At 40.5% G+C, this 27,092-nt stretch overlaps 2 protein-coding genes across 2 annotated transcripts in view; both read left to right on the forward strand.

The window, feature by feature from the left end:
- chas (chascon) overlaps positions 1–27,092 on the forward strand; it is a 188,704-nt gene that overhangs the window by 13,592 nt on the left and 148,020 nt on the right. Inside the window, exon 2 of the mRNA XM_019057278.2 lies at positions 19,565–19,683. Within this exon, the coding sequence (XP_018912823.2) occupies positions 19,573–19,683 (111 nt within the window). The 5' untranslated portion in view covers positions 19,565–19,572. The remainder of the gene's footprint in view (positions 1–19,564; positions 19,684–27,092) is intronic.
- LOC109041105 (uncharacterized) lies at positions 1,016–4,905 on the forward strand. The gene is made up of 3 exons (XM_072298076.1): positions 1,016–1,034; positions 1,372–1,611; positions 2,070–4,905. Exons 2-3 carry the CDS (start codon positions 1,372–1,374, stop codon positions 2,340–2,342), a joined length of 513 nt encoding a protein of 170 aa, XP_072154177.1. The 5' UTR covers positions 1,016–1,034; the 3' UTR covers positions 2,343–4,905.

The raw sequence follows: 27,092 nt of genomic DNA on the forward strand, positions 1-27,092 counted from the left end.
TACCATCCGCCTTTTTAGTGAATACGATGGTTTTCTCTACACGTTGCGATCTCATATTATTATGTAATCTCAGAAAAACTTGTGCAAATGCATGCATCATCGTCTCATTAAATCTAGGTGGAAGCAACCGTAATTTACGGTTGTCGTGAAGTATATCTCTCATGGAGCTTTTCAAAAGGTGCAGAGAGGCATCTGGATCAATCTTCCTCAATGGAACAGTTTCGTCCTTGCCGTTTGTTCTTAACGTGTTTGACTTTTAAATTTATAATTTGTGACAATGTGACATGTTTAAGCCATTATTATAATACAGGATTTTTTCATACGTTTTTTTTTTTTCGCGATGTCTTACGTTAAGATACTCATGATGTATACTCTTTTTGTGAGTATAATAAAACGCCAAAACTTTTAATTGTGTGAGAGCAACTTCCTGCTCAGAAGAACTAAAAATATATTTAGTAGTTCCTTCGTCAAAAATATTAATTTCTTAACCATAAAAGTAACCCTTCTTTCATCTTTTATTTTGTTTATAATCAGTAGGTAGCATCTACCGTAATACGTGCGGCTCTGATACACGTGTAACTGTCTCAATATTTGAATTCTTCTCAAATCGGCACCGTAAAATGAACATATAAGATTGTGTGATATAGATTCGATCAGAATGATTTATCAATAAGCTCGACAGCGTTACTTATCTTAACTAAGTTGTTAATTTCCTTTTATCAGATTCAGTCAGCATGTAGACTTCATCAAACTTGCAAGCACTTCTCAAATTATGTTTAAAACTCTTCTTTTTTTGGGATGCCTCCTCGTCGTTTCAATCAAATCTGAAGTAGGTAATCATACATTTTGTGGGAACTTCTAAAAACAAAAGATCCCAATTACAATGATATACTTTCCTGTTCGTGTTCAATAGAGCAAGAGCAACTATAGCTCCCGCGTATGTACCTACACGAATAAACGTTATATTATAGGTTATCAGTGTGAGAGCATGTTTTTCAGTTTACAAATCATTTTTCATTATATGTAGAACTGAGGTAAAATGCATGTATTTGTGTAGCATCTATACTGAAATTAAGTTTTTCAAACCCATTTTGTACTTTAAAGAGTTTTATTAAGCCTCTTTACCATAATAATATGATACGAGTTTCTCACAAAATATCGCAATCAGGTTCCATTATTTCTTCTGAATAAAAATTTCAAATCAATTACCTACTTTTACTTTAACTTAATTTTCATGAAAAAGATGTATGTCTAGTTACTAAGTTTTAATGAGAAGCAAATATTTTCTATGCATATTACGACGATACTATATATATAAACCCTATCTGTACTAAGTAGTCCTGACGCAATCCAAACTGGTCATTTTTCCAGATGATTTCAACCAAATACATGGAAGACTTTAAACATGCCCTGAAAGAGTATGGATCATTAGTAAAGACGGAAAAAGATCTCTTGAAACAACTTCAAGACGATTCGAATCTAAATACACATAGCGCCATCACAACTTATTTGTCACTCGTGAAGGAATTGTACTTATTGCACGAGGAACTCCGCTTAAAATTTGAAAAAATCCAACGGGTGTTTAATGACGCTCGTCATCAAGATCTTCAAGTAAGAATAGCTTGAACAAAATCGTCCCCACCTAATCGAAAGAAATGGTCCCAAAGACAAAGATACAAGTACTTATTCACTCCCATTTTTTAAATCAGAGATCAGCTACTACACGAGTCGTCTAGTAATTTTATTCGACAATTCTCATGACACTTTTCCTGACAATTCATCAAAATTGAAGTATAAACGTTTTCTTTAAATTTTAAATTTGAGCAAGGGTGCGTCCGCGTATTTACTTCAGTTACTTTTTCAAAGCCTTAGTATTCCAAAAACTCGTTCTATACGTAGAGTCACATTTCGTGATGTGTTCAGCTTGTGAATGTCTTTCAAAACTGTTTTTCTACTCATAGCGCATCTGATCATAGAAACCACCCGAATTCTTTCTATGTGCTCTAAATGGGAGAGGCTTGGAAGTTACGATGCTTCGTTCACTGGGCGCTTATTTGCATTTGTTTCAGAATGACGAAACGTTTGTACCACTAGAGAGGGATTTTATACGCAACGACGTTAAGAAACTCGAAGGAATTAATACAAAAATTCAGAAGCAATCATGGCACTTATCTGACGATGACGTTTTGAAGTTAAAGGGAATTAAGGGAGCCTTGTGTCGCACAGGCTGGAAGTTGGTAGAGCTAACCACTCTCTTTAATGAGGAAGCCTATAAAATTTTCCAAACAGAAGCACCGGTCACACAGATGGAAGAAGTGCATCCACCAATTTTTGGTGTCTAAATCCTTAGGAGCTCCTTGTCCCTCTTTGCTGCACAGGTTTTGTAAAAAAATTTCCAATTCCAGAAAATGGAATGTTGTTAAGTACGTCAAAACACAATATTCCATGGAAATCATTGAAAGCCACACATTTTTTACTCTTTTATCATTATAAGGGTTTTTTCTCCCAGTTTTGAACAGGGATAATTGAAGTCGCCTAAAAAATCGAAGTAGAGAAATTGACCAGGGAGCTGGTCAGTTCTTGGCGCATGCGCACCTTGAATTAAAACCGACTGACAGTGAAACTCCATATGGGGATAAACGGGTCGAGGTAGGCGCAGGAGCTTGGAAGCACCGCGACCTTCGTGCACGCTTGTCAGCCGTACCCATCCCGAGCTCTTTTTACATTGATTTGAATGGGGAAAATAACTATTTACACCCACTATTTGGCAACTACTCTTTGTAAGTCAGTCCAATTCGCGCTCCCAGTCACCGCATCTCACTCACACACCCGCATAAAGTTTTACATACACACATATAGGCGGGACGAATCGGGAGACGCCAGTCGCCGAGATCCCCCGCGCAAAGTTCCTCAAGTTCGCGGATGGATTTCCGCATTTTTCGGTATACGTATCATTCGTGGGAACAGGATGAGTGTGTGTGTGTGTGTATCGAATCCAAGATCGGAGAAAAATCATAATGCGAGGCTTTTGCGGTGACCGTAGGCGGATTCAGATGGCAGACTAAGCTCTTCCGAAACGTTTAAGGCAAAAAAAAAGAAGAAGAAAAAATCGGGATTCGAACTCCATTACGCTTTTTCTTTGCGGAGAATGGATCTCGAAATGATGTTTGTGTCAGATGACTGACGAATTTGGAATGTCAAGGAGAAAAACAAAAACTAGAAACTTTATGGGTTTTATCGGAGTTCTTTGTATCCACAAAAATTACTTTTTCCTCCTCAAAAGAAATGAAAATGCGTGAAAGAATGTTGAGATTCGCTAAAAATGATCAGTAAGAATTTGGCGTTTTCCCATTTTTGTTTTAAATCTGTAAATTAGGATGAACTAGAGAAGCTCCAAGAACTCAACACCCCCCCCCCCCCTCAAAATAAAACTAAATGTTGGCCTCGCGGAACCCGGGACGCTCTACAAAATCCTCACTGAGCATTGAGCTGCCGATCAACTAGGCAACTATTCGTGTTTTGATGTGGTGCTCACGGTATCTTGTGAAATTGAAGGCGATTTATCGTGCTTTCGCTCGACCCCAACTGCTGATTGAGCTTTAGCTGGGTTCTTTCTTAAATACAGCGGACTGCACTATCGTAAACTTCCAAGTTTTCTCTTCTTCTTCTTTTTCCTCCTTCTTCTCTCTGTTTGGAAGATTTAAATGCCCGACAAAATTTCAACCACATGAAGTAGTCAGCGAATATAAATCATGATCTCACTACTCTTGGCAGTCGTGGCATAAGGAGCAAAAAAAAAGAGAGAATAAGAGGAAGAAGAACTATTGATGCTTGTAACTTTTTTTGCAACGGCACTAATTTTATTTAATTTGAAAGGTTTTTTTTTCTTTTTTTTAAATTTATTTACTGTTTATTAGACGCACACAGAAATCATTTGAACAGGTGGTATCACCAAACCTCACGTAATTTACGTTTTTCACACAAAATTTTGATTGTTCTATTGTTCCACTCATAGTCTTGTTCGACTTAATATTTATTATTTTCGCATCATAATTCCATTGAAATGTTTCAATACATGTTATAAAGGCATCATACGATATTTGTCGGAGCGCCGACCAAGGCTAGCCAATGGATTTCATTACTTGCAAACAAAAACAATATTTAAATGAGAGACTCTTCGCACACAATCCACTCGTGCATTTATTGACTTATATGTCATGCATATTTATTCCGGGTTTGCATTTTTATTGATCCCTCAGTGTCAAATATAATGTGTGTCGCTCTTTTGTGTGTCGGTCTAACTGAAAGCCGAAACTGGTTTGAATACCGATTACAGGTCCAATCCAATATTCTCTTTTTAATCACTTACCCATTCTCTTACGCTTATTCCTAGCTGCTCCGGTTAAAAGTTGACGAACTTCAGATCCTCCACGCCTGTTTACTGCGATTCAGTTCGCAGAATGGGAAAAACAGCTTATGCAACTACATAGTTGGATATGATGCAATTATTCGATGCTCTCAGCTCACCTTTACTGCACCTATGCGCGGGCTGCGGAAAAATTCTTTTGGCATGCTAATTGCGCTCATAACCGCACATACCAAAAATTCTTGCTTTTTCATTATAAAACGTGATGAATTAGCGTATAGGTCACAGACTTAAATAAATCTTAGCGTAGCTAGGCGCACGGTTTCGACTTGTCAACCCGTCAAAATTAAGACTAGGGATTTATATTCTCCCTTAAGTAAGAGTTTTAATGTTTATTTACTATCGAATTAGATTCATTGTCATGATGAAGCTAGAGTTGGGGTTTTATGCAGCAAATCCGTCCCCATCAGGATTTTAATTTACTGACATCGTAGAAATCCTTTTATGCATAATAAATTTCAGATGATTTTAAATACCTATCTCCGGCTACTTTATAAACCACGTCTTCACCTATATCGACGAAAGTAGTTGAACAACTTTGAAAAAAAAGGGATTATTTAGGAATTGTATCTCAGCCGTTTTCTCCTATTCGAATCAAAATGAAATTTCAGTGAAATTCGAATTTCCAGAGGAGGAACTTCAAAATGCTATTGTGAAAATGTGTGACTTTCTCCCTCATCAGCTTTTGAAAACCTACGAATTTTGTGAATACTCAAAAAAAAAAAAAAAAAAAAAAAAAAAAAAAAAATCATTCAATTTTTGCAGATCCGATCGAACGTCTGGCCGAAACGATAATTATTTTGAGTTATTAGATAAGTACGGACAATTGCTGCAGGCTCCTAAGCTCTGACGACAGGGATGAGATTATGTTTGAATTTTTGCTGTTTGGCAGAACTCTGGCTCAAAGTTTAATGTAAGAGATTGCTGCACAGAATATTCAATGAGTCAACACAACAATAATTCAAATCAAATATTTCAATCGAAATTAATAATAAGACCACGTGGACGATGCCTGTTAAAATGATAAAGAAAATAATGTGGAAGTCATACTCTGAAAAACAACAAAACAGAAAACGTGTTCTGCAGAACGTATCACGCCGTGAGTATTTTTGTTCCCGCCCGAATAAAAATAGATTCCATGAGGTGTAAATAATCAGGACCATTATATCGTGCACAGGATCGCAGTCGTCGGTAATCAGTCACTCATATAAATGCGTGGCCGTATTAGGGCATGAGTTCACGAGGCCCGGCAGCTGAACGACAACTAGTAGCTCGTATTATAGATCACACCTGCCAAATTCGCTCTGACCATTGTCTCTATGAGGAATTACGTTTAGTAGTGACCTCCAAATTAGTTCATTTGTGTCAGCTTATTAATATCTCTGAAGGAGCTTATGAAGGTGCATGGCCCCTGAACTAAATCAATTTCAATTCCGCACAATACCACTGGTCAGGGTTAGAATAGCACGGTTATGCACTGCAGTACTTATTTTTTTTCGGAGTACGAGAAAGACAATGGCCGTTGTATCGAAGATTTGGACTACATTTTGCAATTTGGAACTATAAATTCTAGCCCAGTTTAAAAACAACGTATGTGCATTAGTTTCCCTATGCACATAAGTGTTTTTCCAGAAAAGCCAGAATTTATATTTCCAAATTGCAAAATGCAGTCAATTTCTAAATCCAAATCCTAAGTGAAAGTCAGGGTTTTTCATATCCGTCAATTGAGGCGTCTAGAACCAAAACCGGTCATCTCCATTGCCTTGTTAAAAATTGCGCGATCATTATTATTTTAATATTGAATTTGAAATTATGAATTCCTGTCATCAAACGAGAAAATTAGCTGGAAGATTCGACTGCTCCTCGTAAACAATTTGTATGATTGCACAATTCCTATACATTGCAATGTAGATTGCCGGTTTTGGTTCTAGACGTATCTATTGCTCTAAAAAGGGCGTGAACTGTAGTCTACGATCGGAGATCATGCCGTATTTTGTATGCAATTTTACTGCAAAGTACAATATTACCAGTGTTTGTTATTACGCTGTTCAGTGGCGTATCGGCCAGCAGTCCAGCACCGCACATTCCTGTGATAAACTGTTCTTTCAGCGCGAGAAAGGAGTGTTCTTCGATCATGTCGTGGCGGCAACGTCATAGTGCACCAACTTTCCGAGTCGAGCGTGTCCGATGATTCACAATTTGCAGGACTCCTCTCCGCCCCCCCCCCGTCACCTACTCCCTCTGCCCCCCCTCCTCCAAAGTTCGATCGACGGGCCTCCGCGATTAGTGTCCACGCCGAGCAAATAGAGTCATCGAAGTATCGACGATGCATTCGTGATGAACCACCCAGAGGTCAGCGTTGCCAAGCTGCTATAACTTTCCCGAACTAATCTCGGGGCAATTTTCTCGGGTAAGGTGAGAAGTTGCAATGAAAACACTCTAAATTATCTCTAGGTCTTGCCTAAATGCACCTTTAGACAGGGCACGAGATGAAAAACCACAATACACTCTACCAAAATTTCACGCAGTGTATGACGGATATGTATTGGCACTTTCCAATTTCAATTCATGAGTTACAATATGGAAATAGAATAACCGAAGTCGTTCGAGTCAAATCGAGCAAAATTATTGTTTTAAACATATCCTTTACAAAAACCTCGTTTAGTTTTTTTTTTTTTTTTTTTTTTTTTTTTTTTTTTTTTTAATTGTTTTCGCTTTCTTCAATAATATTTCTTAACACATTAGCAGAGTTACCAAAACGTGTAAGCGTTTCCCAGTTTCCAAATGGTAATTTCTAGCCCACACTCATGACAACCCTGCGCATGCGCATGCATTTTACATTATCACTCATTGAAACATAAAGATGGACTTTCTTACACACCAGGTCAGCTTTCCCATGAGGGCCGGCTTTAAGAGCGTTTTTTGAGCTTAACAGTCACTAAAAGATAAAACTATTAGCACCATCGTATCCTCCGCGAAATTTTCCTTTGAAATAATCTTTATTTATAAATCGAAACAACCCTTTGTATGCAGAAATTCTAATGATCCGTCCTACCCATTTGTGCCTCCTTTGAAGTGCGTGGGCAATGTACCGCTAGAAAAATTGGCAACGTTGAAACCACGTGTTGTTACCAAGTGAGCTTTACTTTGCGACCGCCCACGCCTAGCCAATCGCGAGGGACCATTCTCGCGGACGGAGATTGAGACGTCACGCTAATCCAGAGCTCTCTCCATTCATCTCTCCCTCTGGCAGTCGTCAGCCTGAGATCCGAAAGCTATGCTGATCCATGTCATGCGGTATGGACGGAATAAATATTTGGTCCGGATTGACGTTAAGTGGTCGCGACGGACCTAAGTTTAGTATGCTGTCGTACTAAAGAAGAACGCCGTATGAACATTCGAGGGTTGCCAAATTTTCCTTGATATAACGCGTATTTTTGACGAAATTTATGCATATTTTTTCTTGAAATTTTCAGATATCTTTAGATTAAATTGTGTAAAAAAGTATGTGAAAATCTTGAAAAAAAATATTCATAATTTTTCCAGTAAATTCGGTTTTATCGAAGGAAATTTGGCAACGTATGAAGGCTCATACGGCATTCTTCCTTATCCGACAGTGTAAGTAAGGGGCATTGGTATCGTGGCTTGTGGAACCCTGAAGGATATGCAATTATACATGCATTTTCTTACCGGTGCGTCACGAAATTGATGGTTAAAAGTGTCTCTTAATTGATCTGGGCTTATTTTTTGTCAAGGAAAAAATGTTTGCAACTGGTTGTGGAACACTCCATTTGAGCCTCAGATATGTTTCTACCTTGGGTCAAGAAAAATGTATTTTTGGTGAGACGCTGGCACTGTATGTATGCTCACGACCGAATTTTCAACAACAGGAAGATTTTGTAATAGTTAGCAAAAGGAAAAACTATAGAATAAGCACAGAAATCATAGGAAAATATATTTCTAGTTCCAGGACCGATTATTTTTCCGTTGCTAAGTCTCTGAGTACTAATCATAGTCACTAATTATAGTGTATAATCCTATAAAATTCTTTTGAGGTGATTACTTTTACTGGTATTTCAAAAGCGATTATTTTTTGCTGTTGTAAACTATTGTCTAATGCCAATTTTTATTCTTTAAACTTGAGAGCCAAAACTAGTTCAAACAACTGTTAAAACTCAATGTTTCAAAAACGTCGAACGGTTCTTTTCTGGAGGATTCACTGAAAAGTTTCACCATATTTTACTTATTTTTGTACAAATTAGAAGATCAAACCCGGGAATACATAAATCACCTAATCCTCTTTCTTACGTATCTGTCGATTAAGCTCGAGGAACAACGCGACGGACAATCTTGAACGTAGAGACCGGCTACTTACTGCTTGTTGCGTTCGAGTGTTTTGTAGGCGAATTTTAGTTGTGTTTCATCTGTCGGTTGAATTTTAACAAGATCGGAGGTGCGTGCGCTGAGCGTGAATTTCGCGTTCTATACTACCTGCAAATGACTCATTAAGATTTGTATCAAAATGTATTCACTCTCCTTTCTTCCTATGACTGCATTTTTTCTCTTCTTCTTTTTTTATTTTATTTTGTTATACTCCGTCTCCGAGACAAACGCCTTCTGCGACTATTCTTTTTTCTAGCCTGGCGTTAAAGTCTCTCCGATTTTCTATGAATTCACGCTTACCATCGCATCTTTCAGCAGTGGATGGAGATTACGCACTGTGAATTTTTTCATTGCGTATGAGTTAATTTTGCTGTTTCAGAATTGTCCGATTGGAGTTCTATACAAATATGTCGGGCAGTATTCTCCTGAAAGAATGCACGGAGCAGAAATTTGAAATTTTTCTAATTTTTATTGCACGTATATCTTGCTCTTTTACACTTCTATAGTAATAATTAGTATCTTGTACGATATTCAATCATATTTCACATGAGCAGATCTTCTTCTTAGTACTACGGTATATAGAGCTATGTTTCTAGCGATAAAAATATATGAAAAGTTAGACTCTTTGAAGCTAATGCACTTTTTTTCGCGGAAGAACAAAAACAGGGATCATAGGGTGGAAACAGAGAAACCTCGCGGCCCTTGACCTTGCTAATCTGAATACGTCCAACCCGCAATCCATGCAGTTAAGTTGCGAGTTGTGAACTACGGCTAAGCTGGGACGAGGGTGTAAAATAAAGAATTCGGGCTGGGGGGGGGGGGGGGTTAGTGGACTTGTGCGATGATGGATGGCCCGGTGGAGGCGCTAGGGAGATAAATCATCGGTACATCAGCAGCCGGTAACAGATTGCGATCGGTGCATCGGTAAACATTTTTCGCCGATCGTGGGGTCCCACCGGACTCCTGGGGTGGAGGCCGTCCCCTGGCTACTACTCCTAGTCCCGGTTGTGCCGACACGGACGTGAACTTGGGAATCACCGCGGGGTTCCGTCCAATGTTTTATTTTACTTATTTATTTTTTCTTTTGCTCGCTGCCAGTCCGGCTTTTGCTGGATTCATCGATGATGGTGTTGATGCGCAAATGTAGTTAAAACGCAAAAGTTCAAAAAAACTTTCGGCCACTAGTGTAATAAATCACTGCACAGTAAGAAAAAGTATCCGACTTTTTGTGTTACCATAAAAAGTCGAGCACAAAATAACCTGATCGCGTGGTTAAATTTTTGGTTAGTTTTCCTTCTCTTACATTGACCAAATTTTTTGGGTTGAACATTTGCAACTTCGTTAAAGGTCAAGCAAAAGCTGCCAGGGTCGATCTATAGGCCATATTGGTGATTAGTACAAAGCGCTAGTCGCAATCTCTGAGTGACTAGAGGGAAACATGGGTGCATTAGTTCAGCAGGACCTTTTTTTATCCCTAGATGCCTCAAAGTACCTACGATCTCGGTCCATTTGACCCAAAATTTGGTCGATCAACCAAGTTCTTTTGGTTCATCCGACCGAAAAACAGCTACAACTCAAAGTAACTCAAAGTGACCCAAAGTAACCATTAACATGGAAATATTTAACCGTGTGGTTCGTCGTCACTGTGGACCTGCATAAAAGGTATCTCCGACAAAAAAAGAAGAATAAAAACTTCGAATATCATTTTTCGTTTTATATTCTCCGTTCTCATCAATTTCGACTGCAACGAAACAAATATAACAATCAAAATGAATGATGCATAATACAATACATTAAACGGTAGACCATTGTAAAGAAAGCTAAACAGTCAGTTAAAAAAAATATCACACAAGCTAACGTCAGTTAAAAAAAATATCCACACGGAACAGAAGCTCGTTTTTTTACTAGTTACAATGTTAACCCTTGTGGAAAGAGCAGAAACAATTTTTCTCTTGGTCCCTCGATAGTACGATCGAAATAAAGGTACCGTGTAATCAGGCGGAGCTCTGTCTATCCATTTCACAGCACTGACACCGCAGAAAAATGTTGAGTTCCCACATACCTTATGGAATCTTCTCTCTATTTCTGCGCGCACTTTACGACTCACGCATTATATTTCGGGACCGTTTTGGTATAGCTCCTCCCCCTTTTCTCGCGGATAGATTCACTTTCGCAGTCGTGAGTGTAGTGTAGAGCGAACACATTATGCACTGAGCGTAATAGTTTTTGCGTGTATGATGGTTGTCAAATTTCTATCGATAATAATCAGAAAATTCACTAAAAAGTCTTACGAAAGTAAACCAAATATAAAATGAAAAGTAACTACCGACTCAAACTCTCAAAATTCGTACTCTTAAGTACGAATGATGAATGAATGAATGAATGAATGAACGAATGAATTTGTGTGACTTATCACACAAATTTATTCTTAGACGATGGCCATTTCCGGAATTGTTTTTCCCATCTTCAGATCCTCTGTTTCAAGGAGTGATCAAAAAGAAACAGAGGACCTGTGGAGATGGGGAAAAAAATTCCCGAAATGGTCATTGTCCAATAATAAAAAAGGACCAAAACCCGGGAACAACACACAAATTCGGAATATCAATCATTTTGAAATGTACGGAACAAACATTGCTCCGATATCAAGAATTCACGTTGAGAGTTCGTGGTCTGAGGTCCTTTCGCCCGTAGACTATCACATTCACAACAGGTTTGGCAATGCGAAATGGGTCGGCGAGCGAATTCTTCTGGAAACCAAGTTCCACTTTCATCATTCTCACCATAATGCTCTGTTCCACTCGCGTTGCTCATGATCGCCTACCCGAAGGGGACGCGCTGGTGAACGTGTACCTGTACTGCCGTGCTAAGGAAGAACGCCGTATGAACATTCGAGAGTTGCCAAATTTCCCTCAATAAAATGTTCATTTTTGAAGAAACTTACGAATATTTTTCCTTGAAGTTTGCAGGAACTTTAGGTGAAATTGTGAACAGAATGATCTGAAAAATTGGGAGGAAAATATTCTCAAGTTTACCAGAAAATTCGCGTTCTATGAAAGGAAATTTGGCAGCGCCTGAAGGTTCATACGGCGTTTTTCCTTAGCACGGCAGTGCACCAGCCCCGTTTCCCCTTTCGCAAGAGCCGCGCAATCCCGTCAAGTTGACATCACTGCCCCGGACTTCCAGCAGGAGGGCGGGCAGGAGCATTGTTTTATGGTTACTGTATCGCCATTCCCATTTTCCTTCACTTTTCCTCGCTTCTTTCACAAAAGGGCGCAACGACTTTTGGGGATGAGCCCTGTTCTTCACATAACTCGTTCCTCGTCAGGAATCACGTGAATTTTGGGTCGCGATGTTCTTTGCCGGTGGCGAATAACGCGTCCACTCATTCGCCTAAACAGACCCCTGATGAGAAGGGATCTCATCGCCGCGCGCCGCTAAAGGTGGCTACGTTTTTATTGAAATCCGCACCGCCGTCCTGTGTCTTCTGCGGACTACAGACATTTACTGAGGCTTGAGTAGCCCGGGATGCAATAAAAATGCTATAAACTGTAAATGCATTTACTATGTTGCTGAAATATTTCAATTGCACCTCATTCGCGGTGAGGTTGCGACTTTCGCCTACGGATAGTGCCACTGCACGAGGAGAGAAACCTCGGTTTCAAGGACCGAACTTTAGTTAACATGGATAGCAAAGCTTGCGGCCATGGAAATAGAACTTTCATCCAAGTGAGCACGACTACAAGCTCTGGCACGGCTAACCAAACTTCTGATAGCCTAAGTAAAACTTTGGTTCCCATGACCAGAAACTTCGGCGTTCTAAATGAACTGAGATTTTTTCTGTGTGTTTCATTATTGAGAGTGCGTTGCATTTTTATTCCGGAAACATCAAAGGTCGAGATGCTCGTTAAAGTTTTGGAATTTTTTCGAGAAACTACGAGAACATGTTTTTGCAAGTCATATTGGAAGAACTTGGTCGTAAAGTCCGTAAAAAACAAGGAATGACACGAAAACGACACTTAATTTTACTCAAGCGTTAAAGACCCGGATGAGCGAAGGAAATCTCGCTATATCTACCTTTGAATTTCCTGGTTTTGGAGAAACTTTTCAAAAGTCCAAGCATTACACCTTTTTCTTTCATCGAGGATGCTTGAATTTTGCACTAAATGTCTCGTGCGACTTTTCAATGTCCCTTTTGGGGGGAGGGGGGGGGGAGATAAGAAAATATGGAAAATATATGGATCGAAAACCTTCAAAAGTCACGAACTTTTAAAGCGATGAAGACCTGTTAAACACACTGCAACGATTTTACGCAGAGAGCTCGGCACCTGGTCAATAAACTCACTCAGTCCGACAAAATCTCCCGAAATATTTCAAATAAATCCACTCACATGAATACTAATCATACAATACCGAAGCTACCCGGCAACACAGCGTCAGTGCACAATACACAATTCGCAGCTTTATTTTTCCATTAAAGAGACGACAGGCGAAGACAAGACGGCAGTGGCGACGCCATGCGATGCACAGTCAAGTCATTTTTCCTCAATGGAGTTCTCACGGCTGGTCCCCTACCCCCCTTTTTCCGCGACATCCCTCCCGCAGACCCCCCGCGTCGGGGCCGGGTCCGTAGCCCCCGGCTCGCAGCATCTCTGCAGTGTTGCGCTCTCGGTTGCAGCCGAGTCGATACTTTTCCACAGTTTCTAGCGGAAAACCGTGTTGCGAGTTGAATTTCCGATGGATACAACGATTTTCCGTAAGAGGCCTCCAAAAAATCGATCTAGTTTCGATCGATTGTGCAACGCTGTGACGCTGGCTGTCACGACTGGAGCTTGCGTTGGGTGTGGTGCCGGCTCTATGGAAATATGTGGATTTCACGCCCGTGGATTGCTCCCAGATAGGCGGAGTGATCTAGAGCATCTACAAGGATAGTATTGCCATCTCAATATTGCTGAGAAACTGTGCCGTTTCCTGATTTTTCCGTAGCCTCAGGCTCACATGGAGCTTTTAGGATTATTGGAAAACAATGCGGTAACAAACCACCAAACGTGACAAAAATTTTCGGTTTTCAGCTTCTGAAAAGTACCCCAAACAAACTTTGATGACCATTTTTACTGATAATTACACTTTCCCCTGGTTTCATTCCTTTTTCGAAAGTACAAAGCTCTCTACTTTGGGTTTGTTTACATTGGCCCTTGAATCCCCACAATAAGTCTACATCCAGTGAACCAGTCAAAGAGCGGCTCATACGTTGACATGCCAATATTCTCACTGCGTCGGTACTTCAGAATGATCTCAAAAAGGATCCAACCTTACATTTTCTTCAGAGTCAGATTATGAGCAATTTACCACGTAGCGGTATTGTGGTACAGATTTCTACAGTGTTGTTCGACGCTTGGTTGAACGAAAACGTAAGAATGCATCAAGTGCAGTACGTTGAGGCTGAGGGACGTACTGACCAACGACATTCTTATGGCTTTAGAAGGCCTTAATGTTAGGGAACGACAATGAATACGATCCTAAGAGGTCTTGCAGTGTGACTTGACGAGAAAAATTGTGTCTCCGAACGGTGCACTTGACAAGAAGGTGAAGTTCAGAATTGAAGATAAATAAGGAACGTTCAAGGACAGGCATAGCGGGAAGAGGCGCAAGGCGCCCCTTCCATCCTGTTGAGATTATTCACCCGCCAATGGAGAAATGCAGGGAATATTAATGCAAGCGCATTATTTTTTTCTCCACACAACAATTGCAGAAAAAGCGGTCGGATTTGTCATGCGACAGGTTTCGGCGGTCGTGTCGCGGCGCGCGGCGCGGCGGGGTCCAGTTCGAGGCGTCCTGAGACATCAGTCATCTTGATTGAAGACGCTCCGCTGAAGGGTTGCCATAGCGTCATCGTCGGGAAAATTATACCTGTCCGAGACCAGAGACAATATTTTCCAGAGACCTCGCACTCCAGTCTTCAGTAGAAAAACAAGGAGGGGAAGAAAGGCTAGATTACACAATTAATACAAAACACCGAGACGTTTCGACTCAAAACTGAGTCATTTTCAGTCGGAAGTACAGTAAAATTTAAAAAAAAAAACGATGAAAACCTGAGCGCTACATGGTGGTGGCCGAAATCTGAATAGAAACGTCTCGGTTTTTAATTGAATTGTGTATTTTAGCCTTGTTTCCCGTTCCCCCCCCCCCTTTGTTTTTCTGCTGTTACCCTTGTCTCGGGCTGCTCTATAAAATTTGTATCTTCTTAAGTCTTCTCTATGGTGTACAAATTACTTTCGAAAGTCAACGCTCAGATTGATGACTGCTGGTTGAAAAGTTGAGCAATGGCTTTGCAAATCCAACCTAATTCGCAAAAACAACCAAAAAAAAAAACAACAACTCGCATTACACAGTGCTCATTGCGACATTCATCAGTCATCATAAGGCGAATTTTATTTGATTTCATACTTAAAAAGTTGCTCGTGAATCATCTGGAGGGAAGACACCGAATGTCGCAGTGAAAAACGCGATTTCCTGACTGATCCAGGTTAACTGTCCTAAAACGCTAAACTTTTCTCCATTTTTCCAGGGTTTATTATCTTAACTTCACTTCAAGTAAGGAACTGCTCGATAAAAAAAAGTAACCGATATTCTATGTTGGAAAGTGAAACTCAAAGTGGACCACTTTAAGCAGAAGGGCGCCAAGCCACATCAGCTATTGCCAAATTTAAATAGGCAATTTAATTTTTCACAAGACCAGGGGCGGATTCACCTACTTGCCGCCCATGGGCCGCTTGTATTTTGCCGCCCCTTTCTCATTCATTTTGAAAAATCAATAAAAACCATTAAGTGAACGTGCCGGAGGGGGAGGGGTGCATAAGACGCGTTTACCTACTCGTATTGGATACATTTTTTACGGAAGCCCTGTCAACACTACTAGCAAAATTTCACGGAGCTTTGCGCGAAAGTTAAGTTCCGTAAACATATTATCTCTGTGTGGACAAGGTCCTCCATTCATAAGAAATGAACCAAAAAATTGAAAGAACAAACATAAATGCGGTTTAATACTTTTAACTTCCGCCACCGCGCTGACCGAGTCGGCGGCGCCGAGCCGCGCTGACCGCATTGTTTGGCGCAATGCGTGAAGTATTCACGCAGTCTTGTAGGCGCTATGCATTTCACGCCGACCGCTGCTGATCGCTCTGTGTTTGATGCAATGCGTGAAGTATTCGTGCAGTCTTGTAGGCGCTAATATCTGTTACATGCCGACCGCCGCGCCAAGAACTTCTCCTTTTCATCCCAAGTCCTCGTCATCATTCCTCTCTGCGCGGAGCTCCAGGCAAAATTGCGTGTTTAGTTCCTCTCTTAACTTGACTAATTAAAGATGCTGTCTCTTTTATCACCGAAAAACGATAAAATTAGAAATTACTATACTCTCAGGAAAGAGAGATTTTGTCCCCCTTTTCTCATTGATAATTTTTTTTTCTGAATCCGATTCTTTTATACCTATATGTTGAAAAAAAATTGCAAAATTTGCCGCCCCCTAAATTTGCCGCCATGGGCCGCGGCCCATATGGCCACCCCCTTAATCCGGCCCTGCACATGACAACGGTTGCGCGGATTTTTGTGCAAATTTCAGTGAATTTTCTGCATAGTACGAAGCGAATTCCTTAAAATTTTCATATAAATTCGCTTAAACGTTCTCTTGTAAAAAAATTGCATTGACCGCTTAAATTTTGCAAATAGCTGTGTGGCTTGGTTCTTTTCTGCTAAACGCGGTTCAAGTAACCTCAACGTGCGATTAATACTCGTTTGGTAGTTTTTCTTCGGGCTACATTGTCCAAACCTTTCGATTACATCGACGGATTGTTCGAGTCGAAAATGTGTAATTCATTATAGATCAAACGCGAGCCGCCACACCGAACCTGGAATCCACAGGTGATAGTTCATTAGTTCAATGCGCTAGCCACATGCAAGTCGATATCTCTGCATGACCTCGAGAGAAACAAGAGTACCTACATCAGTTCAGCAGGACACTTTCTTTATCACTAGCAGATGTCTCATGGTAACCAACGTTTTCAGTAAATTTAACCAAATTTTTGGTCGATCAACCAAGTTTTTGTGGTTGATCTGACCGAAAAAGGAACTGTAAATAATTACAAGGAACTTGGAAAAAACATGGAAATCTTTAACTGCGTGGTACCCTGGCGAGTGACCAGGGACTTTTAGGGAGGGGAAGCGGAGGGAGTGTCGCAAATTCCCGCGGCGGCGCCCAATTAAAAACGCCACCGGACTGAGCAAGTGTCAAAATTCCGCGATGGTATCAGGAGCTCATAATTCAAGGCGCGCGCCACGCGGGCGTCGCGTCGCGGGACGCGAGAAAAATCGCGCGATTGTAATTCCGACGTCCGCGATGCGTGCTAATTGGGGGTCCCGGCAGCAGTAAGCGCATTCTGCTCATTAGCAGCATAGCGCCGTCTTCTGGTCACTCCGCGTTGCCAATTTGGGCCCTCCACCCCCACCTTCTCCTATTTTTTTCTTCTTCTTTTTTTTAAGAAAAGTTCATTCAGAGGAGGTCTAGACCTGAGTGAGTTCCAATGAACAACCATTACCGGAGGAAAAAAGTGACTTGCTTAAGCAGATATGAACTGAATTAAATGAAACTTGCAAATACTAATTTTCCAAACTGACACAGACTCTTTATGGAACGTGTCTCATTATCGCACGGATGCATAGGTTAAAATTTTTGAATTGTGAATTTGTGTCTTTCACTTTGACTCGGTGCGTTCAGTTTTTTTTTTTTTTTTTTTTTTTTTTTTTTTTTTTGAAAAATAAGCTTTCTTTGGGAAAATATATCGATAGCTAAAGTGCGAGACTATACGTACCTCCGTTTGCGATGCTGTAGAATACCAGTCATACCGTCGTACCGTCCGTTCCGGGATCAAAGGCTGAGAGTTCCGGGTGCTGGAGCCGTAGCTTCGACTGCTCCGGGTGCTAGACCCGGAACTTTCGGTATGTGAGCCCGAAACGTGGACGATATGGCTATATAGCCCGCAAGTACGGCTTCTGCAGCCGGAGTTTTATTTTCAGTGCACGATAAAGTGAAACCAGAGTAAGCAGTAAGTGAGAGCTATATAAAATCTAGAAGAGATTCTAGAATCGCTGGCTCCTGTAGTGCTAAACTAGACATATGATTGAACATACAGGCATCAAAACAAATCATATTCTCTTTTGCGTTATACATATTATAATTTATCTTAGAAAATTTGAATGAAATATAAAATTGTTTAGCTCTGCCAATTTTTAGATGTCAGTAAAAAAAAAAATGAGTGAAAGATAAAGTGAGTGATGAGTGATGTGTGATAAATTGTTATTTCAGAGCAAAATATCAATATGATTGAAACGTCAAAATTGTAATTACGTTTATGATGATTTACATAAAAAAGTCCCTCTCATTTACATGACAGTGCGGGACTTTTCTCTTGCACAGTTCCGTTTGATCCTCAGCATATTTTCGTTACGTCATCGCATATTTTACCGCAACTTCAGAATCGCGTTTGCATACATGTCCTAAGCCGCATTCATCAGCTGGTCTGAATTTGCCTCGTCATAAATAGCACTTTCCTCTCTTGCATACGAAATTTATGCACGACGTCCACCGCCAGACAAATTTCTTTTGCAAGTCATATTAATAACTTGCAATACGATTTATTCAAGAGATAGTCCTTTCAAGTCTCTCACACCCTAAACTCATTGTTGCCGTCCGCAATGATTGCCGCGCATATTTTAGTCCATATTCCATAATATGTTCACATACTAAAAAATACCTGAGAGGTGTAAATTCAAAATAGACTCAGTAAAATTTACAAAACCCAAAAGTAATGATACATCAGTAAAATGAAAAGAAAATGATAACACATTTTAACCAATAATGACCTGGGTTTTTGTCAAGCCCGTAGGAAGATGAGTGTAAAGTTTATTTTGTTTCAGCTCCACTCTCAACTAGTATTCGAAGAAACATTCACAGTAATGAGAACAGAAGTCAAATATTTTAATATTTACAACAGGAAAATAAATCATATCAGGAGCACCAATTATATCAGAGGAGCAAGTCAATTAAAAAAGTGTTTATAGATAAATAAATTAATGTAAATAAATAACAATGATATAGAATGATTTCCAAGAAAGTCTTCATCTGAATAGATCCAATTTTAATATCAAAACGACGTGTACAGAAATAATAAATAAATAAATAAGTAATAAAAACAATTGTAAAAATAAAATTAATAAATTGATAAACTAAATGATGAAACTCTAAATATGAACTCTTTAAATCTCTAATCTTATATTTTTGTATCAAGACCGTTTACTTTTTCGAGACCTCTCTTGACTTTGTGTCGTTACTCATGACTCCACAACAAATCCCGATCGCCTATAACTTCATTTTTATTACTTTTGATGATTACATTTGATTTTTTATTTCAATTTGAAAACCCATCAATTGCGGAGCCAAGAAAAAAAGAGGGAAAATAGGTAAAGCTCAATCAGAGTTTCATAAGTTCAACCACGTCAAGCTCAGAAGTCCGTTCCATTTATTAACAGGAAGAATACAATACAAGTCTTTCCGCTAGAATGTAAAAAATAGTCCTACGGGCCTGCCCTCTGTCTTGGAAAGTCCCAAGTTGTATGTAACAAATAAAGATGCCCTTCCCTCCTCCAAAAAAAACAAAAATTGAGTTTCAAGAGTTTCTAATCGTAAAAATGATTTTCTGTTGCCAGGATAAACAATGGCGAAGACCAGCGCGGAACTCCCTAAGGAGTCGGACAAGAAAGGGTTGCAAGTTGTATCAACAAGACATTACGAGGCGCCTGCACCCACAAATCTAAACACCGAACTTGTAAGTATCCTTCAGCTCCTATTTTCGTCTTGTGTAGCTAGTGTATCAAGTGTTTTGTGTTCTCCAAACCAAAACGCGGACATGTGACGTAACTAATTACGAGATTTTGAAAATGCGCACATGTTTCGTAATGGTACAAAATATTCACTTTAATTTTTAAACCACACAGAATAACTCTTATGGTAATATCTCAGTAGTCAAGATAAGCTACGCACATAATGATTTTGATAATAGCCGCTTGATACAACTATTCGCACTCAATGGATACGCGTGCTGCATGTAAAAAATTGAAGGCGCTTCGTTCACTTCCAGTCACGCAGTAGTGCAGTGCGTGCAATTCACGCTCGTTGGCGAGAGACTGGTAGGTGGCCGTCCGTAAATTGCGTAATTTTCGGCATTTTTGGACACCCCACCCCCCCCCTGTAACGCTTTTGTGACGTAGAGCCCTAACCTTCAACACTTAAAAACAAAATGACGTAACTGTCTCCTTGGCCTCCCCTAGAGCGTTCACTGGAAAAAAAAACACACACGTTGGGTCTAGAGTCCAGACTCTTGAAAACATTGGCAAGAAAAAGGACTCTTGATTCAATCAGATTTAAGCTTCAATCAAAAGGAGATCCGCTCAAATTAAGAGGCTTGGTTCTTGATTCAAGCTTAAATCTGATTGAATCAAGAGTATTTTTTCTTGTCGATGTTTTTAAGAGTCTGGACTCTAGATCCAATGTGTTTTTTTCCAGTGTTACGTAATTGAAGTACGGCCCCTAGGGGTTTTTTATTTGTCTTTAGAGAGACCTCGCAAGTTTTCAAACCGTCGCTTCGTCAGTCAAAAGTATGGAAAACAAAATACCGAACGAAATGAGAGCGAAAACAAAGTGCCGAGCCGGGAACAACAACGGTGGCACCCAAACATCGCGACGCGCGTCAACTGGAACGGCGCACAGTGGATCGAGTCAATCAGAGAAGTCGGGCATGACATTTTTGACTACAACTGCAAATTTTGATGTTTATTTCGTTACATTTTAAATTTTGAGAGGTGTCTCAGGAAGAAAATATTACGAGGAAACCAATGGAACCACTTTTAGAACCTCAAAGCTCTGTATAAACCAGGATGTCTAGCATCAGGGGTTTCCCGATTTTCCCGATTCTATCAGGATTTGAGGTCAATCAGGATTTAATCCCGATTTCATCAGGATTTGAGGAAAAATCGGTCCATAAAATCTTGATTTGAGAAAAGTCGGCCGTCCGATCGGATTTTTTTATCGCGCTATTTTTGTGAGGTTACATTCGCCAATTTTTCTCCTAATTTTTCTCCGCAAAAAATCAGGATTTGGAAAAATTATGAAATCAAGATTGAGCAATCGAAAATCAGGAAAAATCAGGATTTCCCAAAATGAAAAAAAAAACTAGACACCCTGTAAACGGAGTTACAAGCTTATGAAGTTTCCATAGTTTGTCCGAGCTCTCCTATCGACTCGGTCCACTGTGCGGCGCGGAAAATAGGAATGGAAATGAGCGGGAAATCTGAATGGCGGCACGCGGAGGGTGACATTGAGACGCGCGAGCGGGTTTTGTCCGGCGCCGGCGCGGGTGGACGTGGAAGCGGAAACGCGCGAGTGGATTAGCATAAGAATGCGCCGAGCGAACGCAGACGCGCGTTCGTCACTCGCGTGCATCCCCCCCTTCCCCAGTTCCCACCGGGGCCCCGCACCGGCTCAATCGGATGGTGCAACCGGTCGCGCCCGTCCGCAATTTGCACTTACCTGCCCCAATGCGAGTGGAGCACCTTAAAGTGATCTAGAGGAGAGATCAGCCTCTGCGTGCATTTTCTTATACTTGCGTTAAAGTCTCCGTGAGGATTGAATTTACTTCATCCGTCGAGAACTTATTGTCGGTCAAAATTCGTCGATTTATGGAGATATACTTTTTACTATTTTTGGTCCGTATAAGTTTGTATTTAATTAAACTACAAAACGATTGTATACACTAAAAGAAAGAAGAAGAAGACAAAACTTCATCCTCTCACACTTGTCATGTTAGAATAATTTGGACTTGCAAAGTGCGTTTACTATTGTTTTGTGATAAAATTCGGTATAAGGTATATGTAATGCCAGAGGCAATTTGCAAAACTTCAAAAATTCCGGAATCAGTTACAACCCTTCTGCTCTACGACGGAAAAAGAATTTGCGTCGAGGATACAAATCGGGTGTAGGCCAATTGGCGTTACCCAACTATTTTGCGTCCCACACCGAGAGGCAAAACGGCCATTTTGTGGCCCTATACCGGCAAATGTGGGGTACAAAACATGCTACGCAACGTTAACATATCGGTATGTACCTACCTATTTGTGTCCCCGACGCAAACCGTGTTTTTCATCATGGAAAAAAAAAAAAAAAAAAAAAAAAAAAAAACCTGTCCATGCAGTACTTCCTCCCATTCTTTTTATTCCACGTGCTTCATGTTTTCAATGATTTTCGGAAGAAGTTTTGAACCTAGCGTTATTAATCTCGAGCGGTCGGCAAAGCTGTGTGCCAAGTCCTCAAATCTGAGTTAAGTCCATAAGGGACTGGACCCTTGCGCGAAAGGACAAAATTGAATCTTGCGTTAACGAATTCGCGCTGCGTGCTGCGTGCTAGTTGGCGTTCTTCTTATCGCGATCGAACCGGGACGCAACCTACGTCGGCCTATCAACTCCCCATTGTAGGATTTATACACAGTGGGCAAGAACGGAAGTTTTCGTTGTCCCAGAATTTTCGTTACATGCATTGAAAACAAAATCATCTCAACCCCAACTATGATTGGTTGAGTGATTATGGCGCCAGACATAATAGTACTTGCACTAGCCAGAGGTACGGTTCATCTAACCACACTTTCGGCAGACTTTACCGTACCTTTCACTCGTGCAACCACTCGTAAACCTGGCGTCAAAATCAGCCAAGAGTATTGTTGGGATTATAATGCTTTTTTTTTCCGTGTTCGATACGCTAGTATCAGAATTGACGCGACTGATGAGTAATTTTGAAATGTTCATGTATCTAGACACAGTTAGACGGATTTAATCAGAGTCAGCCTAACTGCACTTCATGATACCTATAACTTCTTCCGGTGTTCTAATCCATTAACAGATAGCCAAACAACATTCCCTCTCGAAACTGTCAGTGACTGTTTTCTGGATTATGGAGAATGCACCCGCGAAAATTTACGTCTTAAATTTCATGTATTCTCTGCGGACTGAATGTTGAAAATGATAGAAAAACCTATACACAAAGAATACATAAAGGATATGGAGGGATCTTATTGGTGAAAGTGGGTGGTTGCAATGGACAAAGGAGGTAGGTGATAGACTAACTAACAGCAACTCACGAGATACCCTTTACTCAGTCCATCATTTACCCCCTTGGTCTGTAAGAACCACCCAAATTAACCAATAGGATCGCTCCACACTCAGTATGCCCGCTTTGTCTATCAATTTCAACAATCAGCCCGCTTGTCTCATGGTCCACCACCAAGTACGAGTTCTGGACACGATGGTCCAAGTCCCTCATTTCGGGCGGAGGATACCCACCTTGCGGTGGGGTAGGATCATCGCTCAGCGCGGTTACACTGTTACATCGGCGGTGGCGGTGGCGGTGGCACCGGTGCGGTTGGGAGCAGAGAGCGCGCCGGCCGTGTTGTAACAACATGTTACCTGTTGGTTCGTTTACCTTTTCATAGTTAAGTGCCTCGATGTAAAATGTGGATATTTTATTTACGCGGGGTCAGCACTCCGGGATCGGCGCTGCGGCGGGGGAGACGCAGGAGGGGGGCCATTGTGGCATAATGAGTGATCCGAATTGAGTCATTGTTGCGCTTCGCGGCTCCTAGGACCCGTCTTCCAAGCTCGGGTCCTCCGTCCAGCTCCGTCGTGCTAAGGGGAAACGCCGTATGTGCCTTTAGACGTTGCCAGATTTCTTTCGATAAAACACGAATTTCCTGGTTAACTTATGAATATTTTTCCGTCAATTTTTCAGATAATTTTGTTCGCTATTTCGCCTCAAGTGCCTGAAAATTTCAGGAAAAAATATTAATACATTTCCTCAAAAACAAGCATTTTAGTGAAGGAAATTTGGCAACTATAGGATGTTCATACGAAGTGTTTCCTTAGCTCCCGAGCATGCGAGCAGTCGAGCACCCCATTGCCTTCCCGGTTTCATCGGATTCTGAGGGTCGTACCCATATGAAACCCTCTATGGCATGAATTATTTCCCGTGTTGGATTCTTGGGTTGGGGGGGGGGGGGGGGCACGAATGTATGCTGTAGCTTCCGTAAAAACATAGAATCCCTAATTTTTCCCACAGAATTTTAAAATTTTGGTAATGCATTTTTCAAAGAAAGAAAACATCCATAGAAATCTGTAACATCATCCCGCAGAGAAGTAGTTGAATTTTTAAAAACCTAATAATGAGTTGTTACGAAAAAGTAAAACCGTGCCATAGGGGGTTAAATTGAATAAAATAATTTTGCGTGGTCACTTGCACTATGTTTTTTACAAGAAGAAGAAGAAAAAAAAACTATGTGCATGTGAGTTCGAAAAAAATTGTTATTCATTTTAATGTTGACTTGTTCAATCCCCGGATATGTTTTTTAGTCGTATACGTAGTCGTTTCTTAAACAGCTCCATTCCTCAAGAGGTCCGATATGGTTTAAAACGTACTCAAGGTAGGTTCAAGGAGCTCCTTAGCATAGCACCATAATAAAGACGATTTTTGCAAATTTCCAGTGAAATCCAGTCGCAAACTTTGGAAATGGATCCTTGCGAAGGGTTACAATGATTTCCCGTTACAAAAAATATAAAATATGAAAGTGAATTGTACTCGTTGAAAATTTTAAAGTAACCACAGACCTACCTTACAATTTGGCAGTATAAAATTTCGTCTCTTGTTTTTCGTTCTTTTTGCCATGACGCATGATTGCAATCTCTCGAAAGTAACTATTTCTAAAGTTGTACTGCTGAAATTTTCTTGAGGTTTGCATACAATTTTTGTTTTCGTGTTTTTACTTGAAAGGATTCCTTTCACCTCCCTTAATCACAATGTAAAGCATGTGAGATCTCTCTGAGGAAAATAACTTTTTTAAGGAATGACTGTGAATGCAGCTCTTGGTCCACAATAGCTCAAACCAAAAATGATTTCCCAAGCTCCAAATACTCCAAACTTCCAATACTCCACGAAACATACGTTTGAAAATTCAAAATTGAGTAATTTATATCTGAGTATCGAGGAACGACCTACGAACATTCCGAGACAAAAAACGCCCAAAAGTATGGATCCATAGACATTATTTCTCCGGAAGACCCTCGACTAACGGGTTGGCAACATCAACGACCGTACAAAGTTGGTTCATTGTCAGTGTGCGGCTTGTTTTGATTGTGTTCTTATTAAAATAGAAGAAGAAGCGCCCGGCACCGAACGCCGAACGCTATATACTAACGCTCGAGTCGCGATGAACACTTTTGGTCGATACGATTTCGATATTTTATACAACAGTCACTGTCATAGTCGTTGGATGTATCGAACTTCGATTGTAATCACGGTTTGCCGGTAAATTCTATTAAGAAATATCGAAAGAGCCTCGATTGAGCGTGCTCACTTTTTGCCTCCGGCAGCTTTGGCGTCCGTCGCCGGGCTGATTCTCAGAAGGGACAACTTCCATTCACTTGACCCTCTCCCCGTCCCCCGGGCCCCTGCATCGTTCTAGATAGTGCCAGATGTATAAGAAAAGAAGCTCGAACCACTAGACAGGGTAAACAATTAAATCGCATCAAGATTTGTTCTCCCATCTAATTTCTTGGCAAAACACGTTTATCTTCTTCAGAAATTCCATCAAATCCTTCAAAGTGATAAGGAATAAGCATTTATAATCTATATTAGGGGGTACGTATTCTGATCGCTAAGCAGTCCAACCCCCCCCCCCCCGAAACGCTTCGTGTCTCAGGCTTTATGCATTACTCTTTTAATTTTATCTTATGTACTTACAGTAAGATTAGAATCGGTAAATTCGAACATGCAGCTCACAAAAGAATCGAATGTAATGCACGTCAAATTGATAATTGAGAACAAAGTTCGATGTATAGACTTTCAACAAATGGTTATGGTTTGCTAGATTTTAGTCTCAAAAAAATATCATTCTCCTTTTAACGTACGGTACGGTAACTTTCAAAAATGTCCGGGGAAAAATTTCGTAGTTTGAAAAAAAAATCATCGCGAATCATGCTACGATTAGCTCGGTACCTGATACGAAAGGAATAGATCAGTAGATTTTGGTTTTTTGACGAGCGTAATGTTTGATGTACTAATCAAGAGAGACGCTGATACCTCACTGTTGAGTTAAAAAACTTGTTCTGTTAGAAATTTTAAAAATATAGCTTGACTCTCCTCGACAATTACCTAAATCATTGCATTGAAGTTAAACCCGCGTATGCAAAACATTGACTCAGTTGTAAGTTATAAGAGAAAAAGACGTACGAACATCACAAGAAACCCAGGTTTTTTACAGTGATATGCTTCTCAAAAATTTTTATCATAGTCATTAGCTGTCCATGCGCTACTGAAAAAATGAAACAATACTCGTAGATTATTCCTCGAAAATATGCTCATTTAACAGGGTGTCTACAAGGTCAGTAAAATTTTTGAAGTCAATAAAAATCCCCGTAATTTTCTTCTGCGGTAAGTAAAGTCAATTAAAAGTCTGCCAATCGTATGGCTGGTTGGTCCAGCCAAAGTCCGTCAATTCTTGGGACCTGGGCCAACTAAGATAAGAAGTTCAACGAATGAGACAAAAAATAAGTTTCAGCCAGTGCGGATACGCGCACACGCCCTCTTTTGAGAGCTTTATCGACCGCAATCAGGTTTTTCAAAAGTCCGTAAAAGGGTTGTAAAAGGTTTTTAAAAAGTGTATAATCTCTATTTCAAAATCCTAGAGACATCCTAATTTAAGTTAGTCTGCGGGGGCGAAAAATATCCAGCACCATTGCGGAGTAGTATATATCACACTAGAAACGCTTAGACCAGCCGTCTTTTTAAATAACCTGTTTCGTTAATAGTTAGAGCCAACAAGGCTGATGAAATTCCTAGCGCTACCGGTCAGTGCGGGGCACCTGATATCGTTATGAAAGATGAAAAAGAAGAAGAAGAAGAAAATGAGAAGATGCGCCGGCCGAGGTTGAGGAAGAGGAAGAAAGTCCCGAGATAGCCGCAGGTTTATGCAGCCACAAGACATCAGTCACAGAATGAGCGTCAGGCTTAGCAGCGGCCCGCGACGTCGGGGTCAAAAGACGCGTAACATGCAATAGAATTCTATTGTAGGTGCGAGGTTTTTGCCGATTATGGCATTCCTCCGACCGGAGTCTGAGGTCTAGAACTCTAGGTTCCCGC

The sequence above is a fragment of the Bemisia tabaci genome, chromosome 1 (genome assembly GCF_918797505.1).
Source record: "Bemisia tabaci chromosome 1, PGI_BMITA_v3".
NCBI classification, from domain to species: domain Eukaryota; kingdom Metazoa; phylum Arthropoda; class Insecta; order Hemiptera; family Aleyrodidae; genus Bemisia; species Bemisia tabaci.

Bases quoted from the DNA above. Each gene is read 5' to 3' on its own strand.
- LOC109041105 (XM_072298076.1), top strand. From the start codon at position 1,372: ATGATTTCAACCAAATACATGGAAGACTTTAAACATGCCCTGAAAGAG. The intron at 1,612-2,069 runs GTAAGAATAGCT...CATTTGTTTCAG, and splicing joins CTCGTCATCAAGATCTTCAA to AATGACGAAACGTTTGTACC.